The 24926-nt window shown below is 36.9% G+C and overlaps 1 protein-coding gene across 1 annotated transcript; it reads right to left on the reverse strand.

Moving 5' to 3' along the window:
• On the reverse strand, positions 1–24577 carry LOC131685725 (uncharacterized). The gene is made up of 2 exons (XM_058969634.1): positions 24451–24577; positions 1–1843 (listed from the first exon to the last, which is right to left on the reverse strand). The coding sequence occupies exon 2, from the start codon at positions 1823–1825 to the stop codon at positions 170–172; it is 1656 nt and encodes a 551-aa protein (XP_058825617.1). The 5' UTR covers positions 1826–1843; positions 24451–24577; the 3' UTR covers positions 1–169.
• Positions 24578–24926: the final 349 nt, after the last annotated feature.

The following is a 24926-nucleotide window of genomic DNA, read 5'->3' on the forward strand; positions in this document are numbered from 1 at the left end:
TTGATTTGGTAACGTTGCCAGTTTCATTTTTTTCGCCATATCATTCCTGTCAAAACGAAACAGACGAATTGGGTTGTGTAATTTGTTTGTTCGGTGAGCCAAAAATTGATGACTCGTTTGTATGGGACCTTGGCGTATTTAATTTGTATTTGGTAATAGCTAGTACAATTCATAAAATTGTACATTCAGATTCTCCTTTAGATCCTCGCATGAACTCCTCAACCTTCCAACACGAATTATTTTCATTGAGTAATTCTTTGTCCGAACTTAATCGTACCACCTCAGGGGCACTGTAGAAATCTTTCTCCGAATGTTCCGAAAATTTGGAATATAACCACTTTCCACTGGCTCGATTCTGAATCATAAAATAACTGCAATCATCACAAGGAATTAATCGCCAGTGACCTTCCGCGCAAGAAGGATAAACTTTCCGTCCCGCAATTACTGGACGACCATCCGTTTCCACCAGGTATGCATTAACGGTTACGTTCCGGATCCTGAAGGCGTCGCCCTCCTCAACAGGTTCGAATTCGAAACGGTTTTTATCTGCAGTGTATCGAGAAAAACCTATTTCCTTACCAATGTTGCTAAACTTCATCAGAATACGCGATTCATACCTCGAAATGGTAACTTGTTTCCAAATGATGCTCACTACATTGGGCGGTAGTATAGCCTTCAGTTCTTCCAGTTCGACAGCACGGCTTGCTTGAGTAAATTTTGGATTTTGCATGCTTTTTTTAATGTGATATGCTAGCAGAAAGATGGCCGCCGACTTCGATAGTCCCAGTCGTCGCATTTCGGAATGCAGTTCTTGATAGCAAATGATACTTTGGTTAATGCAGGGAAGATGAGATGCGAATTGTAGAATGTGTTTTAAACTGTCGTTAGCTTCCTGATAGGCTCGCCGAACTAATTCGAGGAGCAAACGATCGGAGATGTGATTAAAAATTTCGATAAAGTGACATGATTCGTGTGGATCAACTTGAATCGTCCTGATGGCTATTTCTTTATTGCTAGCCAGATCTACAAGTAAAATCTCCAGGCGTTCGCGGTAGAAATCTTCGAAATGATTTTCTTCTTGCAGTACATCCTCGATCAGACTAAATATCGTTAACGTTTCTACTCGACAGAACATTACCGTGCACTTCAAATACTGGACAATATATTCACACGCAGTTACGAATGTTTCCTCTGAGTTAGGTTTCTTCAATGAATAGTAGCCTCTCAGGAATAGTAGCAATTTTATCACGTTTTTTATTGAATTTTCAAACACGTCCTCGATGATTTGGGGTAAGTGTTGAATGCTGTTTTCGAAAGAGGAAAACTCATCGAATGCCTTGTCCAAATTCTCGTTCCTAATGTGACTGACGCACAATTCTAGTTTATGTTTGTTTCTCTGTTTTCGGAAAATACGTATCTCTCGAATTGTTCTATCCAGTACTCTTTGCATAGCCAACAGCGACGGCTCGTACTTGATCGCATCTGCCATATAATACAAACATTTGCTTTCACCTTGCTCGCGAAACTGCTTTTCCAACTCAAAGATTCGTCCTCCTCGTTTATTCAACTGCATATACAAATCTTTGTTGACCAGATAGATCTTCCGAAACTGGCTAAATAAATAGCTAACAGCTGCTTGCAGCTCCTGAACCTGATAACTTCTGTCGTCAATAGCATTCAGCAGCTGCAGTTCCATCGATAATGACCGCCCACTTTCACCTAGGCGCGAAACGCCGGACAGCTGCCGAATTAACACCAGCATCCGCTCGATGGTTAAATAGATCCGATCTAGATCGTAAAATGTGTCACTTTTCTCGAATGTCATTCCTTCAGATGGCACAGACTGTAAAGAAACATGTTGAAAATATGAATTATTTAAAGTAATTAGAAGATCATTCCCAGTATCAAGTTCAGAAGGTAACAAGCTACGCATTCTTTCGTCGACTCTTAACTCGTTATGCTGATAGCGTACATACATCAATCACTTCGCGGAATGCGAAGAAACGGTTGAAATTTGTGGATAAATAGTAATACGGATGCCTAAATGCTAAAAACTGATGTGTTGAAATACTTTTATGTATCGCTTTTCTGGTGGGGTTATGCTATTGAACAGGTTTGACTAATGGGTTTTTTAGAATAATGTTAGCGGAGACATTATGGTGTTACGTTTACTAGAAAATAAACTCAGGACTTCAAGGGTAAGAAACCCCGGCGAAGTTAGGCGGACTAGAGTTATACGCATAAAGTGTTTAAGTATTTTTTTAATTCGTTTAACACGTTATTATGTATTATTTTAGCTGAGTCATGCGTCTTTTATATGCTTAGGATGTGTGAACAAAATAAATAATATTGGGTGTCCTTCGGATCTTGTGTACGCGATTTGATATTTCGTGAAGAGAAGCTCTTATTCAGTAGGAAATTCTTGGCTTTGTCACCTACTGCTGCTTGTTGGCCAATCAGTCCTCTTCCTCTGGAACTGTCGTACTTGTCCATGCTAATATCGCTATTGATGAACTGAAAGCCTTGATATTTCAAGGTTATCGTGAATGACCACGAATTTCCCCATTACCCAGCATTCATAAATTAGGCCGAAAATGGAGTTTGAATAACATAATTAATTAACGGGATCTTCTCCTGGATTCGGCGGAAAATCATGCATATAATTGATATTGATATATTGATATATACATATACATATATATACATATACATATATATATATATATATATATATATATATATATATATATATATATATATATATATATATATATATATATATATATATATATATATATATATATATATATATATATATATATATATATATATATATATATATATATATATATATATATATATATATATATATATATATATATATATATATATATATATATATATATATATATATATATATATATATATATATATATATATATATATATATATATATATATATATATATATATATATATATATATATATATATATATATATATATATATATATATATATATATATATATATATATATATATATATATATATATACATATATTGATAATTTTTTTGTGGAAAAGCGAACAGAAATACGAACTTCTGCTTTTGATCTTCTATTCGTTATTTATCATTAATTAGAAAATGATTTTTTCTTTCGAAAATTCAAAATGGCGGTTCTCGTCGGCCTCTGTGCGCGAAACATCGTCCTACTTCGCCAAGTGCAGGGCGTAGTAAATCGAAATAAGAAATTGATATGATTTATTAAAATAGATAAAATTTCCTATGACTTATACCTAATTTCAATCAATTTTGATGAAAAATAATCCAATTTTATAGACGTTAAAGAAAAAAAGTGACATTTGTATTTTTTTACTGGGATCTGGTTTAAACATTGTAAATAAAATTATTTTTCATGCCAATGTTGGGTATAAGTTAGACAAAAAAGTATACAGGGTGTTTGGTTCATGAGTAAGAATCTCTCGAGGGGTGATTGACTGTCATATTTGGAGCAAAAAATCGTTCTACACATACCATCGAATCTCAACCGTTACAGAGTTATTGAACTTTTTGTGTAAAAAACTTGTTTATCTTAAAACACCTCTAACTCAAAAAGTATACCTCGTATTTTAAATCTTTTTGTTCCATTCGAAAGGTGAAAATTTTTTTTTGAATGGTGTTGTCATATACTTTAATTAATTATTTTTAATTATCTTTAAGCTGTAAAGTAGTTAAAAGTTAGTGTTTTTGAGGAGGTTTTGAGGAGTTTTTCTCGAAATAATGAAGTATGATTATAGCAATATCCATTATCCAAAAGCTGGGTTTTAGGATGATTAATAATTTGTTCTTGGACGTCATATTCCTATCTCTTCTCATTTCTTTGTAATTTCATTACTATACTTTTCCTGCAACCGACTGAAAAATATGCTTTCAGGAATCAGTAGCGTCTGGCTCAAATGGCACGATCCCCATGTTGATCGGAGATTTGTGCCTTGCCAAGAATCGTCTTTTCGTCATTTTCCTGATGGGAAGGATTGGGGAAGTGGTAAGGTTAGGGGTAAGGAAAACAACGACACATAACAATTAAAATAGAGCATTCTGCACCCCCGGAGTGATGCTGAACGATCTGCAGGTGCTACAACAGCAGGAATAAAACTTCCAACCCCCGGAGGGATTTAGAACCTCTACTCAAACAGTGAGCGGATATATCAACACCCTCGAGGGGATATTGAGATAACAGAACGACAACACCCCCGAAGAGATATTGTCATTCAAATACGGCTAAAAAACTATAGCTCTTTACCACACTGGGTTGGGAACAAAAGCATATCCTTAAATTTCAGCTCTCTGTACATAGGTTCATCTATGTATGGAGAACCAAAAATCCGGATGCGCAATTGCATTAATACAGGGAAATTGCATATCAAATGATATTATGTTTCGTAATCGGATTCACAAAAGATCACATGAATAATACTCAGCGCGCTGAACAGTAGCCATGTGATAATTGAGTTTGCAATGTCCAGTCAGTGCCCTGACCAGAATACTGCAGTTGTGCTTGGAAAAATGCAACAAATTTCTTGACATTTTCGGACTCACATCCGGCAGAAAAGCCTTTGTTTGAACGCAAGTTTGCAAGCTACGCCAATGGTTGGCATGTTCGAATGTAGCCCAAGAGCGAATCTTGTGCTTTATCCAACTTATTGACAGTGGTAGAACTGGTTCTGGACCAACGAAATCAGTCGCAGCGCCAGCTCTAGCCAATTCGTCCGCCCATTCATTTCCAGTAATACCGGAATGACCGGGTACCCATAGAAGGTAGATAGCATTTGAAATGCTAAGTTCTTCGATTTGAGCTCGACATGCGATTACTAATTTCGATCTCGAATCTGCCGAACTAAGTGCTTTCAGGGCAGCCTGACTGTCAGAGCAAAAATAGTTTCTTTTGAGAAATATGCATTGTGAGTGTATATGAGAAATATGCAATTGATTGTGTTAATGAGTGTTAGTATGAATCTAATTTAAGATATAGTATTAAAAGGAAACATACCATCCGGAATAAGAAGATTCAAAGAGAATCTAAACGAACTGCAGAAGGATTACCCACTGTTTTATCATATACGCCAGTTCTGCATTCATTCCCTGACCCAGCTGTCAAAAATACTCAGACGAACATATACACAGATAGACATACGACTAGCACATAATAATTGTACACTAGTACTAAAAACTACAATACGACGTCAACATTTCATAAGGCATTAAATACAATATGCTCATGTTGAGAAAATAGCGTCTGAAAAATTACCTCCAGCTTTATATTCCCATTTATGAACAGCAGCTTGATATAAGAACGTATTGCCGTAATGTTAAATTTCAGAATAATATACCAGATTTAATAAAAAAATCTATTTTGAATGATTTTTGCAGATAAATGTTTTGGTCCCTTTTGAAACATCGCACTGATTTTGTGCCCTCTCCAATAATCCCTTTTCGGCGAGACGTTAGCCTAAAGTTCGTGCGGGTGAACCCTTTTGTTTACAGCAAATGATTATGTGACGTTTATTTTGATCTCTCCCTAGTAGAAATTAAGGTTTTATGGTACTCTTGAAGCCATCCTTAAAACTTAGATTGCACTTGTAGTGTGCTATAAAATTCGAAATGCTACTTGGGTTCACGGTGTTGGGATGTTTTGGACCCCTTTCAAACTAAGCCAAGACGTGACAATAGGGGGGGGGGGCATTTTTGTTCCAATTTTACGTCAGAATGGTCCGGCTCCTGATTGGTTAATTCTGACTTTTTGCACCGTATGCAATGTTACTGCAAGAATAGCAAAATGATGGTTGGCAGTGTTGCTATATTTATAGGAAAAGATTGTCATTACTTTTGACAAATAAAATTATTATTGTTAAAAAAGTAAAAATGACTAAATTCAACAGAAATTGTGTAGCAAAGTGAAACAAGTATTTATCATGCATTTACTGTATACGTGGTTGATTAACTTTAACAAAAATAAGACAGAAACCACACCATAATCTAAAATTATTCAGAAAATGGTTTCATCAAACACCCATGATATGGAAAAACGGTGCCCTTCATCAATATAGTGCAATAAAGATACAAAATATTGCCGGCATAAAATAAATTAACAAGACTCCATTTACAATAATAAAAATAGCAACACTGTTCGGAAGATTTCGGCAGGGAGAAAATGTGTGAAAAGAAGAATGTCGAAGGATAAATAAGAAGTCGATTGTCACGTCTTGTCTTAGCTTTCAAGTATAGCCTTTTTCATTAAGAAAAGGTCCCATAAACATTTTTTTCCGTTTTGTTGTTTGGTGTAGACATACCAAAAAAATGAAATTTATCGTTGACGTAATTGCAAACATGACACAATTTGGCAAACCGTAAAACACACACGGAAAACCAAAAATCAGCTCTGCTGCTAATTCCAATTACTGTTTTTTGATTAGTTGATTTTAAGAAAAAATTCTAAAAAATAACTAACAATTTAGTTAAAATTCAGCTCAGATTTTTCTAAAAGATTTTTTGATTTCAGCAAAGCTGTTTAGTTAAATTAAATCCTAGACACAATACAGCAAAAGAAAAACCAAAAACGCCATTTGCATTTTCAACTACGTATGTTGTCAAAATCAGAAGTTAGAATGATGTTTTTAACTGCATAATTCTTAAATACAGCAGTATTTTTTCTGTGCTGGAAATATTGGCTGTCAGAATCCAGCAGGTAGGAAAACAACCATCTTTATTCGTTTTTGTAACTACAAAAATCGTTAAAAATAAAAAATTTGTTCAATAATGTCATGTCATTCATGTCAAGTATAACATACTGAAGTGATTGCACCAACAAAGTTGTTTCGAATATATATACTGTTTTTTATTGATTATATGAAACTGTAACTGTGTAACACAATTTATCTTGGTGCTATGAGTAAACAGAGTAAACATGTAGTGTAAGGACAATGTTCCAGTGTTTAGAAGTATTCGCCAGTATAGTTTCAATTGTCGTTTAAATAGATTGAAAATTTGCTGCAGATTCAATGGTAAGTACTAAGATAATGGCGGCAGATTAAAAAATATTGAATTGCTACCTGTTTTAATAGAACCAATACTGTGCTGAATTTAATATGAAAAATGAAGCAAAATGAAAAAGCAATAATCTCATTCGTTGAAACCAATAGGTCGTTAGTTGAAATCAGTAATAGCGAAGTAATTGCCATTTATAATGCAGTAATAGATGTTTGTGGTTTGAATTAGTGCTGAAGTAATTTGCAGTGATTTCTATGTTTCACAAATTGTATAGTTATAGTTCCTAATGCATCATATCAAATAAAAAAAACGCAACGCATGTCATATTATATCTTTTACCGTTTACATCACATGATTCAAAATTGTAACAAATTGAACATGTAACAGAATAGTGGCAAGTACATTGTGCACTAAGATGCATCAATTACTAGCACATAGTGAGTGAATGGAGAACAGTGAGTTTAGTTATGTACGGTATGTTGTCTCACATCATATACATTTGCAACATTAGATGTTGTTTAAAATTGTTCTCAACTCCTATGTGACAGTGTGGCTCCGAATTAAATGCTCGATGAAAAAATCATTCAACAACGATAAAGAGCACCCATAAGAAGAAAGCCAAGATAAAAGGAATAATAAAAGTGACCAACAATTTGGTAAGAATTACCCAACCTAGTATGCCTATATATGAAAATCAAAAAATTACACTATATACGCGCATGAAACCCCAAATCAACACCCCATGGTCCTTTCCTACTAACAAAATCTAAAATCCGTAATACCTATGGAGATTGCGTGGGTTCCCCGTATCTTTTTAAGTAGGTATTCAATTAACATTTTCTTCCCTCTAGCGATCGCAAGGACATGGCCAGGTGTTCAATGAACTACACTATTGTTATATTTATTTTATCAGCCACCTACGAAAATTGGACTCGTTTTTGTTGTGCTATGCTATTCTATACGAAAAATCAATTACTGGCACGTACAGCTTACGCTTAGCCCTTTTGATAATATATTTTCGAAAGCCCCATGGCTTTAAAATAGAGGAAAGCAGTTCTGGAAAATTTGCTTAATCTTTTGATTCGTTCTGCCAGGTGAACCAAAAATTACTTCGACAGTATTGACATTTCATTTCATATAGCATTAAAATACGGTGTATATAAGAGAATTGAATACTTACTACGCGTTCGTGATCTATTTTATCTAGTTGCAGAATCGTCCACCAATTAGAAAAGGGTTTTTATTGTCATGATGTGACCAAATGACCCAAGATGATGTAAGTGCATGCAAAACGTCAAGCCTTTTTTCTCACTAATATCAATCCGCTTCCTACTTATTCTTAGGTTAGGAACATTTCACGAGACATCGGATCTTCACATGGAACCCGCATTACAATATCAGCCTATTGGACGGCTACGGCAAACAATTTGGTTGGACGTTCCTGAACTCTACATCGACGGGTGCTTTCCAGAAACTTGGTCAATTTGGTTAGCCATATAGAATCTTTTTGAGTAGATATCCGAGTAGTACCTTCTCGCGAATGGGGCCTAATTGCACACGCACGAAAACATCGCAATGCCCTTTACTTTTTAATGTTTTTACCTCAATTCAAACTTGTTGTTTTCAGGACAATCTTGTAAATTTTTTTTGTCCATCGACTTCGCTTCTATATTTTCAAATAATTTTGAACGGTGTTTGGTGTTTCAGTACAGATTCGCTTGTATTTTTTTTTAGTTTCCTTCAAGGCCCCAGTAAAGTTCAACCGGAGATGAGCCGGAATTCCGGCTGGATCCAGTTCGTACACGGGCTCCAGTAACACAACCGATTCTAGTTAGAATCGATTTTGTCACTGGAGCCGGTGTACGAACTGGAACCAGCCGGAATTCCTGCTCATGTCCGGTTGAACTTTACTGGGGCATCTGTCATTTTTTCATCAGCGCAGTAGTTTTTATGGCACAGGTGGGGGTGAAATGACACACTAATCGAAAAATCATGCTTGAATCCAATGTGATGGATTCTACAGGTGTGGCAATTCTATATTACTCGTTGGATTTGTTTTGCAAATGATATGCATTTCTATTTTTCGAGAAAAACAGATTAATTAATAATGAAACTAATTTTTATTAATAAATATACCCTAGAATGCACCTTGCAACCACGATTTCATTAAATTCTACCAAAACTTAATTTTTTCCTCTGATGCAATACTTATCTCCGTCAATTAAGGCATGTGTAATGTTCTTGACAGTTCACTAGTACTTTTTACATGAACTTGAAAAATTTTGACTAAATTTGCTCGAAGTAAATCGCAAAGCATTTTTCTAAGCCCATGTACAGACAACTGTCAAAAATAAACACTCGAGTTCATTTGTGACGTCACCATAAACTATTCAATAAACGCATTACAAGTTGTCTTCTTTTGCCTTGGCTGGTGCCATACTTCATTCTGATTGGTAAGGGTCGATTTCTTCACTATCGCTTAACTTTTAAACCAAGGTTAACGGTTGGTTTTGTTGATGTGATATTTCGCTGACCCAACCGCCTTAATTAATTTCACAGGCAAGAAACCAACACACTCCCAAACGAAAAATGTCCATACCTTCCTATTCTACATCTTATATTAACAGAGATGCCAGATTTGCAGACAAGTCTGCAAATTCGCAGACTTTTAATTTATGCTGCAGATTTTTTGGATGACGCAGATATTTGCAGATTTTCTAGTTTGGTTGCAGATATTTGCAGATTTTTAAGTTTTGTTGCAGATATTTGCAGATTTTTGAATATAAAGTCTTTTGGTTACACTAGCTTTCCTGACATTTTTTGTTCTTCTTTTAAAATTATTATTGCAGACATTTGAAAAAAGTACCTGGCATCTCTGTATATTAATTCAGTATTGTGTTTTGCTCTTGTCAAAATCAGCTAAAGTGTATTTTGAGTTTCATCATCAATTCTCCAAGATCAAAATTGACGTGTTTCCCTTTACTTTGGCGGGTTTGAACCATTGAAATCACAAGGTATATATTGAAATTAATCAATGTAATTCGAATGATTTTTCAGTCTAGGTTTTTTCGTCAATTTTAGGTGCCACCAAGATTCTTTAAAATACAAGAACCTCTAAGCTAGAAAAGAGTTTTATGATGGTGATAAGAAAGTAAGTATTTAATTTTTAAGATAACCGGCTAAAATGTTAAGATGCCAACGTTAATATTTCTAGACTTGAGCACGGAAAGCTGATTCTTATCACCCAACGACTATTGTGGGGTGTTATGAAGACGATGAAGAGAGCTGTCCGAACGCGACATAATTAATTTCATTAGGTTTGTTCCAGTACCAGGAGAAATTGAAAGTACTCCGGAGAAAATCGTTCCAGTACTCTCTTCTTCTCTTTTTTCTTCTGGTAGCAAACCGGAGTAAAAAGGAGCAAGTATTTTTGCTCCTGTTTACTCCGTTTGTTACATGAAGAAGAAGCTTGAGTGGTTCCTGAATACAACACTTCGCCATATGATAGTCGTATTTATTAATCTTGATGTTTCACGAGAATGTACACGATCTCAGGAATTGTATATTTACAATATTCCGTCAAAGGTAAGACTTTGGAGTGATTTATTTGGATGTTGTTCCAGGATGGACGTCGTCTTGCTCGTAATATTTTAGTTCTATTTTCTAATATCTATAAAATGTGTATTGGACTTTTTAACAATTCCATTACTTATATAGATATCAGAATTTTTCAACCTGACAGTTCGCTCGTAGAACAAGATACTTTAGAACAAACATTTTTCTAACTAATTGCATTTTGGTCATGTTCCAGATCATAGAAAATGAACAAAATATGCAAGTTTGGAGAGAACTACACAATACGTTATTTAACTAATCACCACTCGCCAATAGGAAATCATCAAAATCAGGTTACAATCATAGTAAATTGTTGTTTAGTCAGCAATAATTTTTTTTAAATAATTTGATTTTTATTTACAAATCCCAAACCCATTTTCGAATCAACATAATCATTAGCTGTTAGAACCGTGTCGGGAAGTTGAATCAACTAAACAAAAGATCGAAACAGCCAAACTGGTTTCTATTTTCAACTCATGTCTATCTTATAATCAACAGTAATTAATAGAAAAAAAAACGCTACATTCAACCAAAGCTGTCTTAAATCTAAAATATTGACATTCTAAATTTAACTACGAAAAATTTTAAATTTAAAAACAGCATGGCTTAAATTTAAAACTGACATTTGTTGAAATCAACTGAAGAAAAAACTAAATTGAACAAAACAACCTCCCTAAAATTAGCATATTTGTATCAGAAATTCAACTAAAAAATAGTTGATTTTAATGCAAAAAAGTTTTGGATTTAGAGAATAAATTAGTTGAAACCAACAGAACATAGCATTAAATTCAGCAAAAAATATAGTTGAGAAGATGGAGAATGTGTCTCCGCTAAAAGTGACAGCATCTTTTTCTCGCCAAATCAACAGAAAAAACAGAAATTCCAACTAGCGTTTAGCTCTATTTAGGAGGATCGAGAACAACTAATCAAAATCAGCAAATTGAGAATTTTCTTAGTTGTCCTAAATAATAACTAATTCAATTCAGTAAATCAACTAAGGTTTTCGCATCTGAGCCGAATTTTGGTTCTCCGTGCATTACCGTTTTCCGTTAAATTTTACTTCATACATATACTTCACATGCACAATGACATAAAGTTACACTTACTGCCATGCAGAACAAACGTTATATATGAAGCAAAATTACATGGTTTACGAAATTCAACGTCATGTAAAATTAAAATCAAGCGTGAAACTCAGCCATTTTTGGTACTCGTATATGTCAGGGTCAGGAGACGTAAATTTACACGATTTTTTCTATGTGTGTATGAACCGTTAATTTTTGAGGGGAAGTGAAAGGTAACATAAACAAAACAATTTATGTTGCTTATGTGCCTTTTCGGTAATCTATTATTTCGTCAACAGTCAGGTTTCAGAATCGGTTTGTTTAAGGTGTGTATAAATCTTTGTTAGTGACCATTTGAAGTAAGTATTAACCGGAATTGTTTACGTTTTGTTTATGGGCCCATTTGAAATGTTCTCGTCGAATTATTACAAAACGACAACTAATAGGCATTTCTTCAATAAGTATGTGCACAATAACGAAGTCGACCGATAAATCGACGCACAGTGACCGCCATCATGAACCGTGTACGTGCCATACCGTCAAACCCATCAATCTAGGGGAGAGAGGTCGTACGGAAATAATTGGGCTAAAAAAATGTTAACCGATGTACTCTGTGGCACATCCGTCTTCGAGAAGGTTATAAAAATTATCCAACAAGTAAACAACCCATCCTAAAGCAATAAACAGTGGCCAGAATCCAGCTCCGTAAGCCCAGGTGCTGATGAAACTCGATGAATGTGTTTTCATTAACGATGAAACTTTGCGATAGCCTATCTAATCTATCGGATAAGCTCGCGAAAAAATATGATTTAGCAAGGGATTTGTTCCTATTGCAAGAAAACCATGCATTCGGAAGTAAAGGATGTTCCTAAACAAACGGAAGTTACCCTTCATTATTAAGTCCCACGATGGTCCGTTACGTTTTAAACAGAATTGAAACTGAAGAGCACAGTCTCAGCAGCAAAGACCGTGGTTGAAGAAGATGTGTGTCGGGTGAAGTGAGGCATCTGCAGAAAAGTGCGTGAATTTCTTCGACAAAACGATGAATGATTTGTTTCGGTTGTTTCCCCCAAATAAATCTTTGTTTCATCCTTTGAAAACTATTCGATTGAAAGAAAGGTTTCCAAGGCCAATTTTAAACCTCGGTTGGTTGCCATGAAAATCGAAGTCTTCCGGCCACAGCTGCAGTTTCCCTGCTTCCCTGCTAGATCAACAACGTACCAGCAAAGTTACCCACAGAAACTAATTTAAATTTCTTGGAAACTTCGTCCAGAAGGACGCATCCGTTTGATTTGGCCAGCACCTGATCATATAGCTTCCGGGCCCGCATTTTGGCGGTACTGTTTTGCTTTATGATCCAGCTCTAAAACCTTTTCGAATGCGCATATACCGAACTGTATAGCACATAGTTTGTGGACCATAACCACGTCTGACGCCTTGATGTATAGCACATATTTTGCGGACCACAACCACGTCCGACGCCTTGATGACACCTTTCGGGAAACAGATGTTACTTGGAATGTGCCAGAACTGCACAGGCGGTGGTTTTGGCTACTTTCAATTCCTTTGCGACTCTCGTACCCGACCATGTCGTGATTTTATCACTTTTGGACAGAATTTATTCGCTCCTTTTGCCATCGCGTGGCATTTCGAGAAAACACCAACCTTAAAAAAGTTTGCACAGGATTTCAAGATCAAAACTTTGTGAACAGATTGCTGCCAATAGCTTCTATAACCGATATTAGGAGCACTTCATTGGTCAAAAAACAGTAGAAAACGCAGAGCATTGGATCCACCAATAGCCCTAAAAATATTTCGATATGCACAAGAAAGTGCTTCTTGTTTCAGAAACACATATAGTGGTTTTATGTTCAAGAGTGCTTCTAGGGCAACAGTAGATGTTGTCGAGAACGCACCAATCATCGCCATCAAGATCATCCTCTGAAGATGATTTAACTTTGAATGGATTGTCATGATTTCTCTCTTCTCGCACCCATGGCTTTGTTAAGTTGCGATTTTTACCCTTTACGTAAAAAGAGTGGTTTCACCGAAAATTTTCCCCCTGGGGAGAAATTTTGGTGTTTACCCAATCTTTCCTATTTAGGGAGGAATATAGCATAGTTCTCTCTTCTGTCACCAAACAAGGCACCCGTATGCCAGTATGGGTCTAACAATTGTTGTGTAGATCCACTGAATGTACTTGGGTTTGAGTCCGCAAGATTTTTCATGCCCTTTCTCAGCAGATGGTGGATTCGACCTGAAGACCAACATGAAACAAGCGGGATTTTGGTTTTCTTTTCACCTTTTCTCCTTCACCACATAAAGGCATAGCGAGCGTATGTGTGGTGTAGCTAGCACGAATGTAACACACGAATGATGCCGCACTCGTATACGATTCCCGGTTTTGTGTTCTGTTCAGTTTACGTTCGAATGAAATCATTTTACTTCCACCGTCAAAGAGGTGGAGCTTTGAAGAAAAACTGTTCAAGATTTGCGACTCGGTGCGTGTAATTAGCGGGAACCAATGAGGAATGAGCTTCAGTCAGATGATTTAAAATCGGTATTTTCCATGTGCGTGTATGAAAATTTCGACCCGTCGGAAATAAAAATAATAGTTGGTGAAGAAAAGTTGTTCAAATAAAATTTTTGGTTTACGGTTTGAGAGCGCTGATACTGGCTAATTTTTTTTTCGAAGAAAATATTCTCTGGGTGAGAGGTTTCTGTTCCAATTGGCCCTCGTTACTAGCAAGGAGCTTTGCAAACTAATTATTACAGTCAGTCAACAGAGCCGGCTGAATCCTAATAATCACATTCTCTCCCGATGTTGTAGTAATCTCTGACCAAGCTACAAGGTTAACTGATAGAAACCGACTAAAAGCAAAATTGTTTCTGTTCAGGATTTGCGGCACGGTGCAATTAGCTGTAAGCAATCACGGACTGGCTTCGGTCCGGTGTCATCCATCAGCCATTTACGGCTTTCAAATATTTCCTTCCCGACGAAATCTTCTACTGTTTCTAAATGTTTGGCAGCTGCCGAGTTGTTTTTCAGCATGATGATGGTAAAACATGATGATGAGTTATGTTCTATCAATGACCATGCGGTAGACTTGGGTGCAACGCCCAACTCCTACTTAGCAGAAGGCAAAGGATTCTCTTTCTTAGTCTCAAATTTGCCTTTTCTCTAAGTCTCAAATTTGCCGAAAATAACCAACAACATCGATACAGTGTGTATATTTTTACAACTCGCCGTTTCCCTGCCAGTAACAGTGTGGCTGCTTAACATGTTTCGCGGCGAGGACAATTTTGAGGGCGCTTTTCGTTGGCTACTGATAGCAGAGAGCGGTCTTTCTAGGAGAACTAACACAGTATGTCACCGGCGGCAAAATGCTTGTGGCTTCCACGACGTTCAAGTGCACATTGGTGACTGAATAATTTTCATTATAGAAAGTAACAGTGCTGCTTCTAGAAACTACTTAGCGGATAACTGGCGGCGACATGTTTGAAGTTTCTACGACGTTCATACGTAAACTGGAAAAAATACTATGGACAGTTGGTTGTCCATATCACAAAGATGCTTCATCGTTGTTAGGGAGTCGCTAACAATAAATAAAAGAGTTTACCCTTCTGACCTCGAACAAAGTAGAAGCAAAAAATCACTACGCTACCCGACCAGAAGAGAATACTGCTGAGTCTGCCAAGGGAAACAAAAGCACCTGTGCTACGGGATAACACATGTGTTGTGTTGTGTTTTGATTACGTTTAGAAGTTTAGCACAGGCATTCATTGCAAATAACAACATGCAACACGAGGTCAAAGTTAATAACACCAGAATCGAGATCTCCGTGTATATGGAAAACGACATAGTGGACGTTCGTATCCATGATTTGGCACAACACACTAAGAAAGCTTACATTAAACGAATTATGTCACAATACGGAGAAGAGGAATCTATTGCGAAAGACATTTGATTTTTTTCACCGGAATTCCCAATGGCGTTGGTATTTTGAGGACGCGAGCGACTAAACCAATACCTTCTTACATGACTATCGAATTCAAATCACCGAAGAATGGTGTAATCTATAAGCAAACAGCACTGGTCACATAACCCGGGCAGACCCCAACATGCCAATCCTGTAATCAGACAGTTCTATTTCCAGCACTCCTGAATTATCTGAAAAGCAAAAATGACTGAGCATTAGCATTTCATGAAATCAACGCACTAAGTTAGATTGGCATTTTTATTATGCTGCAAAACAACAATATGAACAAATGTTTCAAAAGAGCCATTTCGATGTAAGTTTCTCTATTTTTCTACCGGCATTTCAACCAATTAAAAAGCGTCGTATTTGGTAGAACTATTTCAAGTAGCTTATTAGAATGTTAAAGTTTCTACCTTAGTTTTTAGAATTGCGTTGCGTTGTGACGATGATTTTGGCAGATTGCACACTGACTTCATCATGCTTGACTGCTGATTATCTAATAAGAGTTGCTTAGGAAATGGTAAGTAGGAATTCATACCAATCCGACCCATATTAAAACTTCAACAACATGATAGCCATCACTGCCGGCGGCCCCCATCTCCATCGTTCACGGGGAAGAATAAAAGATAACGTAGACGGGATGTTCCACCTACTTAACGGAAGGACGACGATTCATCAGACTCTTCCATAGGTGTCGCGGGTTGGTGGTTTGGAAGTGTATAAGGTCTAGGATTCGCTCCAAGCAAGCGATGCGACCTGTAAAGCATATTTTATTAGGTAGTTGTTTAGTTAGTCTTCGAGTACACGACGACTCGAAAAAGAAGAAATCTTGTTTAGTTTTTGGTTCTTTTTAAACTCTGGGCAGTCGGCCACCGAGAGTATCCTATGTTCCCTAAACAAAAGCAATTTGAACTCCACACGGCCGACCGTGGGAGTATTGCCTAGAAAAGCTAATCTTATCTGCGTAATGGGCCGGATCACTATTTATTGCAACAGTATTTAGACAGAATTCGCTACTTCTTTTATACGATATATTTATTGGGTTGAAAACTACCGAGTGATAACACATTATGCAGGCAAAGAGTTATGATAGCGCGAGATGTTATAAATCAAGGAAAGTATTTATTATTTTCCATATCGGATTGTTTGTGGAATAAAACACTGAAAGGAATTGTTAACCTGATTCACGGGCTTGTTAACGGAGCTTGAAATTAGTTTCATAAAAACAGACGCGGCAAATTTTCAATACGTATTGACCCGTGATCATCGATACTAGTCAGATTATTGTCTTATTGGGGCTAATTTCCGATCAACTATTCATTTTTACGGCAATGTTTTCTCGGCTAGATCTGTTCGCACCCTCTCATTCTGCTACTATCGGTAGAAGGCTGATAGTACCCAGTCGTCGCCGGTCTAAGGACCAAATGTCATCAATAGATTTAGACTCGCGTGGAGGCATGAGATAGGAAACTTGTGAGAATTTTGTTATCCCACCATTTGACGACCTTCCTACCTTAGTTTTAGAATGACTTAAAACTATTTGTGCGTGTAAAATTATGTATGTTTTCGCAAGAGCTCATCACCGGACAAAACGCCCCACTAAGTTCTGGGTGGTATGCCCCATTTTTAGCATAACTGCAAAGTAACTATTTAAGCAATTTTGTATTTTAAAGAACAGTAATATTGATTTTTTTAAGTACATCGAGGTATCGTATATTGTGTGACGTTTTTTCAGCATGATAAAAATTTCAATAATTCGATTGGAGCCTATAACCCTATTGTTGTAGGGAATACTCACCGATTACTGTGGAGCATACCATTCTTTTGTTGTGGGGCATATTACACTATAACCGGACGCATATTGCCCTGGGTGTAAGAAGAAACCAGAATTTGAGCGTCTTTGAAAAATGTGTAATAATACTTGAATTAGGATGTTTTAATAAAAAATGAAGCAGGAACTAATTTCTTACTAATATAGCAAAAAATCATCGCTGTTGTGCTATCTTATAACAAGCGCCATTTTGCACATTTCGAGAAAAACGATTTTTAAAGTTTGAGATTGAATATCTTGCAATTGGTAAATAGTAGACACAATTCAGAGAATACAATTGATGCTTCTGTCTATTCTATATTAATCTCTCAAATATGATGAAGATCGGTTGACTATATTACGAGTATTCGCTAAACATGTAAACAAAAGTCGCACTCATACGTGTCATAGGTGTGTATTGATGACAAAATTTGTATGGCGTGTCACAATCGTGCTTGGAAAATTTTCCATAGAAAAAAATCATCAATTATTAACTTTTATTTATATCTTTGGCTTTATTTGGTCTATAAACAATCGGTGAGATGCATTTTAAAGGAAATGAGTCAGGGAAACTAGAAAAAATAATGATTTTTGGATACAGTGTTGCCAAATATGCTATATTTCCAGTTTAAAAATAAAATTACTTTTTTCTCACATTTCGTGTATTTTTATTTTGAAAATGATTTATCGTTGTGTTTCTCAGACATTTTTACATAGAAAAAACATCTAATCCATCAAGAAAACTTGTGCCAATGCCCAGACACAGCCACTTTAAGTAAATATCACAGAATTTCTCAGCACGTTTCTCGCTATATCTCAGTAACCAAGTAGTATGTCAAAATTCCGAAAACGCCATCTTGTAGAGATTTTTTAGACCAACAATATAGCATATTTAACTCAGTTTACCCCAAAATGGCGTTTGTCATAAGATAGCACAACAGCGACGAAATAAGAGTACTAATGCGGAGATCATAGTGTCTAATGTTGAAATAAATATTTTTGCTTAAGGGGGTCCTATTAGACCTGTTTACCCTAATCAAAACATATCTACTACTACCAACTCTAACAAGCAGCCACCGACACTTACAGATAAACCGAAAACAACGACCTTATTAACCAATAATGAAAGGACAACACAACGACCACGACAACCACTTCCAAACCAACAGCTAGTATCACCAATAATGGAGCTAATATCGATGAAGACGGATTTACAACAGCGACCCGTAAGGGTGCAACGCCCAACTCCTACTCTGCAGAAGGCAAAGAATTCTTCACATTTCCTTTCGATCATGCCCATATGAGCCTGCCTAGTTCTAGTTTTCCGTTCTAAGTTTATAACTGATTTGCTCTAGAATACCTATCCGTCTTTCAATTTCATTGCTTTCGTTTCTCTTAGTCTCAAATTTGCCGAAAATAGCCAACAAAATCGATACAGTAGAACCTTGCGGCAATTAAAACATAGTAACATAAAATTAATTAAATAATGCTTGATTCGATCGTTCAAGATGATATTTTAAATCACCCGATAATCGAGTCTGACCTGTATCACAACTGAAAGTAAAATGTGTTGTCCATTCTGAGTTAACACTACGACCAAAGATCATTGATTTTTTTTCAAAGTCAGTGAATGGAGAAAAAATGTAATCAATTTCTCATTCTGGACTTTATCAAGAGCAGCCATTATCGATCCATTCGACCTATATTATCGCCATCCGCTGTTGAGGAATCGTAAAACGTCCCACACACTCTAGATTGAAACCGTACGGCTCCCATAAAATGAATATTTAATTTTCATTTTCATTCAGCAGAGTCGGCAAGGTACACGTTTGCTCACGAAATACAATCAAACGAAGTGTTTATGTTTATCCTTTATCCGTAAGCCACAGTGAACATCTTTTGGGAGGTTCAGCGATTGAGGTAAACAAACTGCGTGTCAATCTTCTCATCATTAACCGACACCCGGCTAGGATTGTGGACGGTAAACCAAATAGTCAACGGTTGTTACAGCATCCATACCAAAAAAGGCTGAAACTGTTAGTTAATAACAATACACAGACTATCTGTAATGTCGATCTGACGATGAATCCACGATGTCGCATCAGCCTCCAGTTTAAAATGCGTATCAATCCAAACGATGATAAACTGATCAATCCTACATCGACAATCTGGCCCCACTCCAAATATCTTTAATGCTTGAAGATTGCAATCCGCGCGGACGCGTTTTCCAGACGCATGCTAAATTGCTTGTTTACTCTCAAAGAGAAAAAAAAAATTCCGCTTCTTTTTCATAGGGCCGAAAGATCGATTGAGTTTTTCCGAATAGACGTGCGCATTATCCGGCCCGAGCACTTTCTGCGTGTCTTCATATACGTATAACCCTGAGGCTTAAGTAATGGTCTGCATCGCACAACGCGAACGAAGCTGCTGGATATATTGCGTTCTTCACGCCTCGCTAAGGTGGGTGGTGCTTAATCCACCATGCGACTCCACCGGTAGTTATTTAACGGGGAAGCAATGTTTCTTACTCTAGTGATTCAAGCTCTCGGGCGCTACCAGATCGGCTTCCGACGATTTATACATTATGCGGATGAAGACAAAATATGTGAACAGGTGCAATAGATCGTTTGGAACTCGCGAAATAGGCAGTTATTAATATTTATGATCATGTTGAGTGCCTCTTTAGACCAACAGAGCGGGTTGGCTCTTGTTGATGGACCATCCGGCACGTTCGCAGTGCTCTGAAATCAATCCTTTACGTTGTCGGAATGTAAACAGAGTATATTTACTATTTTTAGAAGATCATTTGCTATTTTTTTAGATTCTGCCAGCTAATGCATGTAGGCATCCTCGACGCCCGGATGGTGGTATTCACAAGCATTGCTAATGCCAGAGGTCTTTCCAGCTAGAACATCGTACTTATCAATTCTTGATCGCGCTGAACTTTCCACCTCGCGACAAAATGCTGTGTTATAAACTAGTGGTTTTTTAAATGACATTTATTGGAAGAATATTCTTTTAATTTCATGTTAGATATTGTGTATTGAAATTTCGATAGTACTTCAAATTACAGAGTCTAAGATAATCATATATTCAAAATGAGGACTGATTTCCCGAGTATAGTGTTTTTATGTTTTAAAAATATGCTGTGAAAAGGCAATTACAAACTTATCCTATCACGAACTCTTTGTATTGCACAAGCGTTATGTTTTTTTCGAATAATATTTTACATTCCTTACAAAAGAAATGTATAGGATCAGCTCACCCTTTTAAAACTTTTTCCGGAGGCCGATTCTCATATTTCAATCGACTCAGCTCAACAAATTGGAAAAAAGTCTGTTTGTGTCTGAATTAATGCACACCAATCTCATGTAATTATCTCAGCAATGACTGAACCGATCTTAACGGAACTTGTTTCAAACGAAAAGCCTAAAGTATCAATTGTTTTTGGATGTATTGTTCACCTTCTAGGATATGGGGGATTTTGTCAAAATCGACATGTTTCATGTATATAACTTTCAAAAAATATATTTATAAGGTATTAAAAATACCTTTCTAACATGGTATCGATTGTCTAAATCTGAAATCTAAAAAAAACCTGTCTTAATACACCTAGTGGTGCGACTGTGCCTTTCTCATTTATCCAAACTATGATTCATTAGCTGGTTATGTTCAATATAATCGTGGAAATATTTAATTAGCTTAATCAGCATGAGTTCAATGTTATCTCCATGTGATCATATTTTGAAATGCCGGGGAAATGGGCTTGGATGGAAAGGGGGTGGCAGTTAGTAGAGTAAGAGTGGAGGATGCGTCAAAAATTCTGCATCTTTTTTCGGTACGCGGAGTGGATGATGGGAATGCAAGTGTGAGGGTGGTCCAAGCGCGGGGAGGCGGGGTTGGCGATGAAGGGATAAGTGGGAGGGGGCGACGCAGCACCCAACTGTATATAGTATCTTCCATTTGAAACTTGGTTTGAGAAAATTGGTTCAGCCGTCACCGAAGAATCTATGTGACATTACCTGTGCAATATGCCAGGAAACCATCGATCGTGTACAATACATTCAAAGAATGTTTGAATTTAATCAGTGATCTAGACCTGCTAAGTTCAAAGATAAAAGGATTGATTAATGTGTTAGAACAATAGAGTTTAAAAAGTATTGTAAAATATTCCTTAAAAGTTGATTGTCGCTTAAAATAATTAATCTAAAATTTAGTTGTACGCAAAATAAAACAACGGTGAGAAGACGGTTCACAGACAAATCAAAATACCGGAAAAAGGTAAAAATTGGGTACAAAAAAGTAGACGGGAAGCTGGTAGCGGGTACCATATGGTTGTATGGCATTGTACTAATACTTCTGGGGAGGTTCCCAGAGAGCCTTTTATTCTTGGCTCCAGATTGTCATCTGGAACCTATTCCTTCGCAGGACGAAACCAGTAACAGGAACGGAAACTACCGCCAATATACGGTTCTCAGTCCGTCGCCACGTGCCAAGAACCCCTGGAAACAATCCCGGCAGCCAACACGCCATTCTTCTGACTGCCGGCAACCCTGAAAACCGACAACCAAAAGCCACAGATCGGATGTACACCCGGTAGCAGAAAAGGCCATCGGCCGGTCGAGGTACGCTCGCCACACACTGGTGTGAGAATTCCCCAGGACGTTCCGACCGCAAACCGTTGGATCACAGTCCCAGCCATAACCGCCGCTCCGCCACTGCCGCCATACACAGCAATTGTCATCGCAAACCGCCAAGATCCACCCACTGCCACTCAGTCGACGATCCGGCCATCTTCCATCTACACCAGAAAAACCAAACCGCAAGTAGCAAGTGACGTCACTTAGAATTAGGTTATTTATAAGCAAAACATAGAGTTAAGATGTTTAATAGTGAAGAATAGTGGTATTGTAACTTAACTGAGCCTTGGGTTAGTAACTTTGCACCACGTGTTGATATTGCTCGAATTTCGGACTCAAAAGGAGTCGCCAGTCCTCGTCGTTGGTTGTCGTCCAGGAAGTCTAATCAGGTCGTAGCTTTTGAGCATCCCCTACGTAAGTACACCCGTTTACTGGTCCTCGTCTGGTTGCATTGTCTGTGATATTACCCGAGCAGAAGAAAATAACTGCGGAATACTAAATTTAGGTATCAATACCAACGACTGTTTACCACAATATGGTATTAATGAGCTCTACATAAGAGGTAAAATACCAAAAAAGATTACACAGACATGTTCTACAAATAACTATTTGATAATGAAACGAGTTATTATAATACCTGAATAATAATAAAACATTTTTCAACCTTCCAATAACAAAATTCACTCTATGGAGTTATTCAATAAGGTATTGATTTGGTATTTGTAAAAATCACTAGAATACATAAATAATACTAAAATAAAGTATTATACCTCATTGAGGTATTAAGCAGGTATTGAAAAATGTTTCTTCAATACCTGCTTAATACCTCAATGCGGTATAATAATCAATTAATACTAAGTTTTGGTATGAATACCAAAAAATAGTATGCTCGGGTTATTGCCCAGTTATTTTCTCCTAGTCGGGTACCGAAGGCAAATGGGTCACCCTCTAAATGAGTGCATGTGATGGTGGGTGACATTCATATTCACCACAGGCAATCATAATTTCTCTCACCCTGTGCAGTTCGAGGTAACAGTACAGGTCTAATAATTCTGATACAGAGAGCAAAAATTGATCAACTTCAATTTGATACATTTTTTTCCTCGTGCATTAGAAAACCTCAACACCCCTCACTGTAAAGATGTATTTGATTTTGACATTTGTTTTTCAGTGGTGAAAATGCCATCGAAGCAAGAGGAGCTGTCGTGAAAATGGCATCGAAGGAGCTGAAGTTCCATCGCCTTGAAACACAGGTACAAGTTTTGAATGGTACAAACACAGGTACGCAGATCACCTGGGTTCAATTCCCAACCCCGCACATAGGGCTAGAGATTTTTTTAAAGAGATTTCTCTAACCCGACAAAGAGGCGAAAGGTTAAAACCTCTATAATCAAAAAAAAGATACAAGTATTAAACCAACCTATACTTATAATATCACAAACCAAATGATGATCTATATTGATGACTTTGCCCGAGATAGGCTGAAAATTATCCCTTTTTCCAAGTCGCGTTCGAAAGATTTATTTTTGGAAAATCAGTTATTTATTCCCGTCAAGCTTACTTCGAAATTTAATACAACATTTTTAAAAATGTTTCCAATTATAAAGTGAAAAAATGAATTATTACGTTCAGTTATAACGAAAGTTACAAACGCTCAAATCTTTTCAGTCCTGATAATTTTTCAACGAATGAGATAGAACTCCCACATGGAAGCAATAGAGGGGTACTACAAATATTTGGACCACTTTTCTACGAATAAACAGTCCGAAAATAGAGTTGTTTTTTTACTCTTAATTCCAACTAGGTAACACTAGACGGTGAAATGGCCATTTCACTGTTCAGTTTTTAAACACCTTATCCATACCACGTGGGAGAGTCCATCACTTATCTATGGAGAGCTCCGCTCTCTGTTTTAAACATTACTTATAACTAAAGTTATTCTCACTCTATGATGATGCAACTTTCAAGAGAAATCCACTAATAAATAAGCGACAATAAGCTTAATATACGTTGTAATATGTCACATTCTGCTGCCATGGTAAAAACGAGGCTACAATGATCCTTTCACAATAAATAGGCTATTTTACTGACACAGTTTAACACATGTACGTATTTTTGCGTCGTTCAATAACTGGTCGGTTCGCGCGAAACAAGACTGTAGTGTTGCACAAAAACTGATCATAAATCATGTCATATTATTACAAATCGAAAGAATGCGTAACCTAGCCGTACGGCTCATAACTTGTATTCCCATTAGTGGTTCGACGAGCAGATGCACCGATCAGCTATACTTACCGGTTAGTCCTCTGTATGAATTGTGTGTGGGAAAATGCTGTAACAGTTGATTTGTTTATTTATATCCACCGTCACCAACCGAAACTAAACTTATAGTATGTTTTGACCGTCGATGTGAATCACCCGGCTTGTAAAACATGACTGCAGCGATGAATGGCCGATACCGGAGCCAGAGCTCAGGCAGCGTTAAAACGATGTACCGGGTATCTTCTGAGAGATTTTACTCTTGGTGTATGTTCAGAGAATCTTTCGCACTGCAATGGGCTGGACTTTTCTTAGCAGCAAATATTCCAATAATGCCAAAAAATGACGATCCATTAACTTAGTGGTATACACTTCAAGAAGTAAGACCCATGCTATCAAAACACGATAGAGTCTATCTGATTGTATTGTTGAGGAAACACAAATAAAACTGCAATCTATGGTAAGTGTAATTGACAACGTCGGACCAGAGGATTACCCCGATAAATCTGGCA

The sequence above is a fragment of the Topomyia yanbarensis genome, chromosome 2 (genome assembly GCF_030247195.1).
Source record: "Topomyia yanbarensis strain Yona2022 chromosome 2, ASM3024719v1, whole genome shotgun sequence".
Classification (NCBI taxonomy): Eukaryota; Metazoa; Arthropoda; class Insecta; order Diptera; family Culicidae; genus Topomyia; species Topomyia yanbarensis.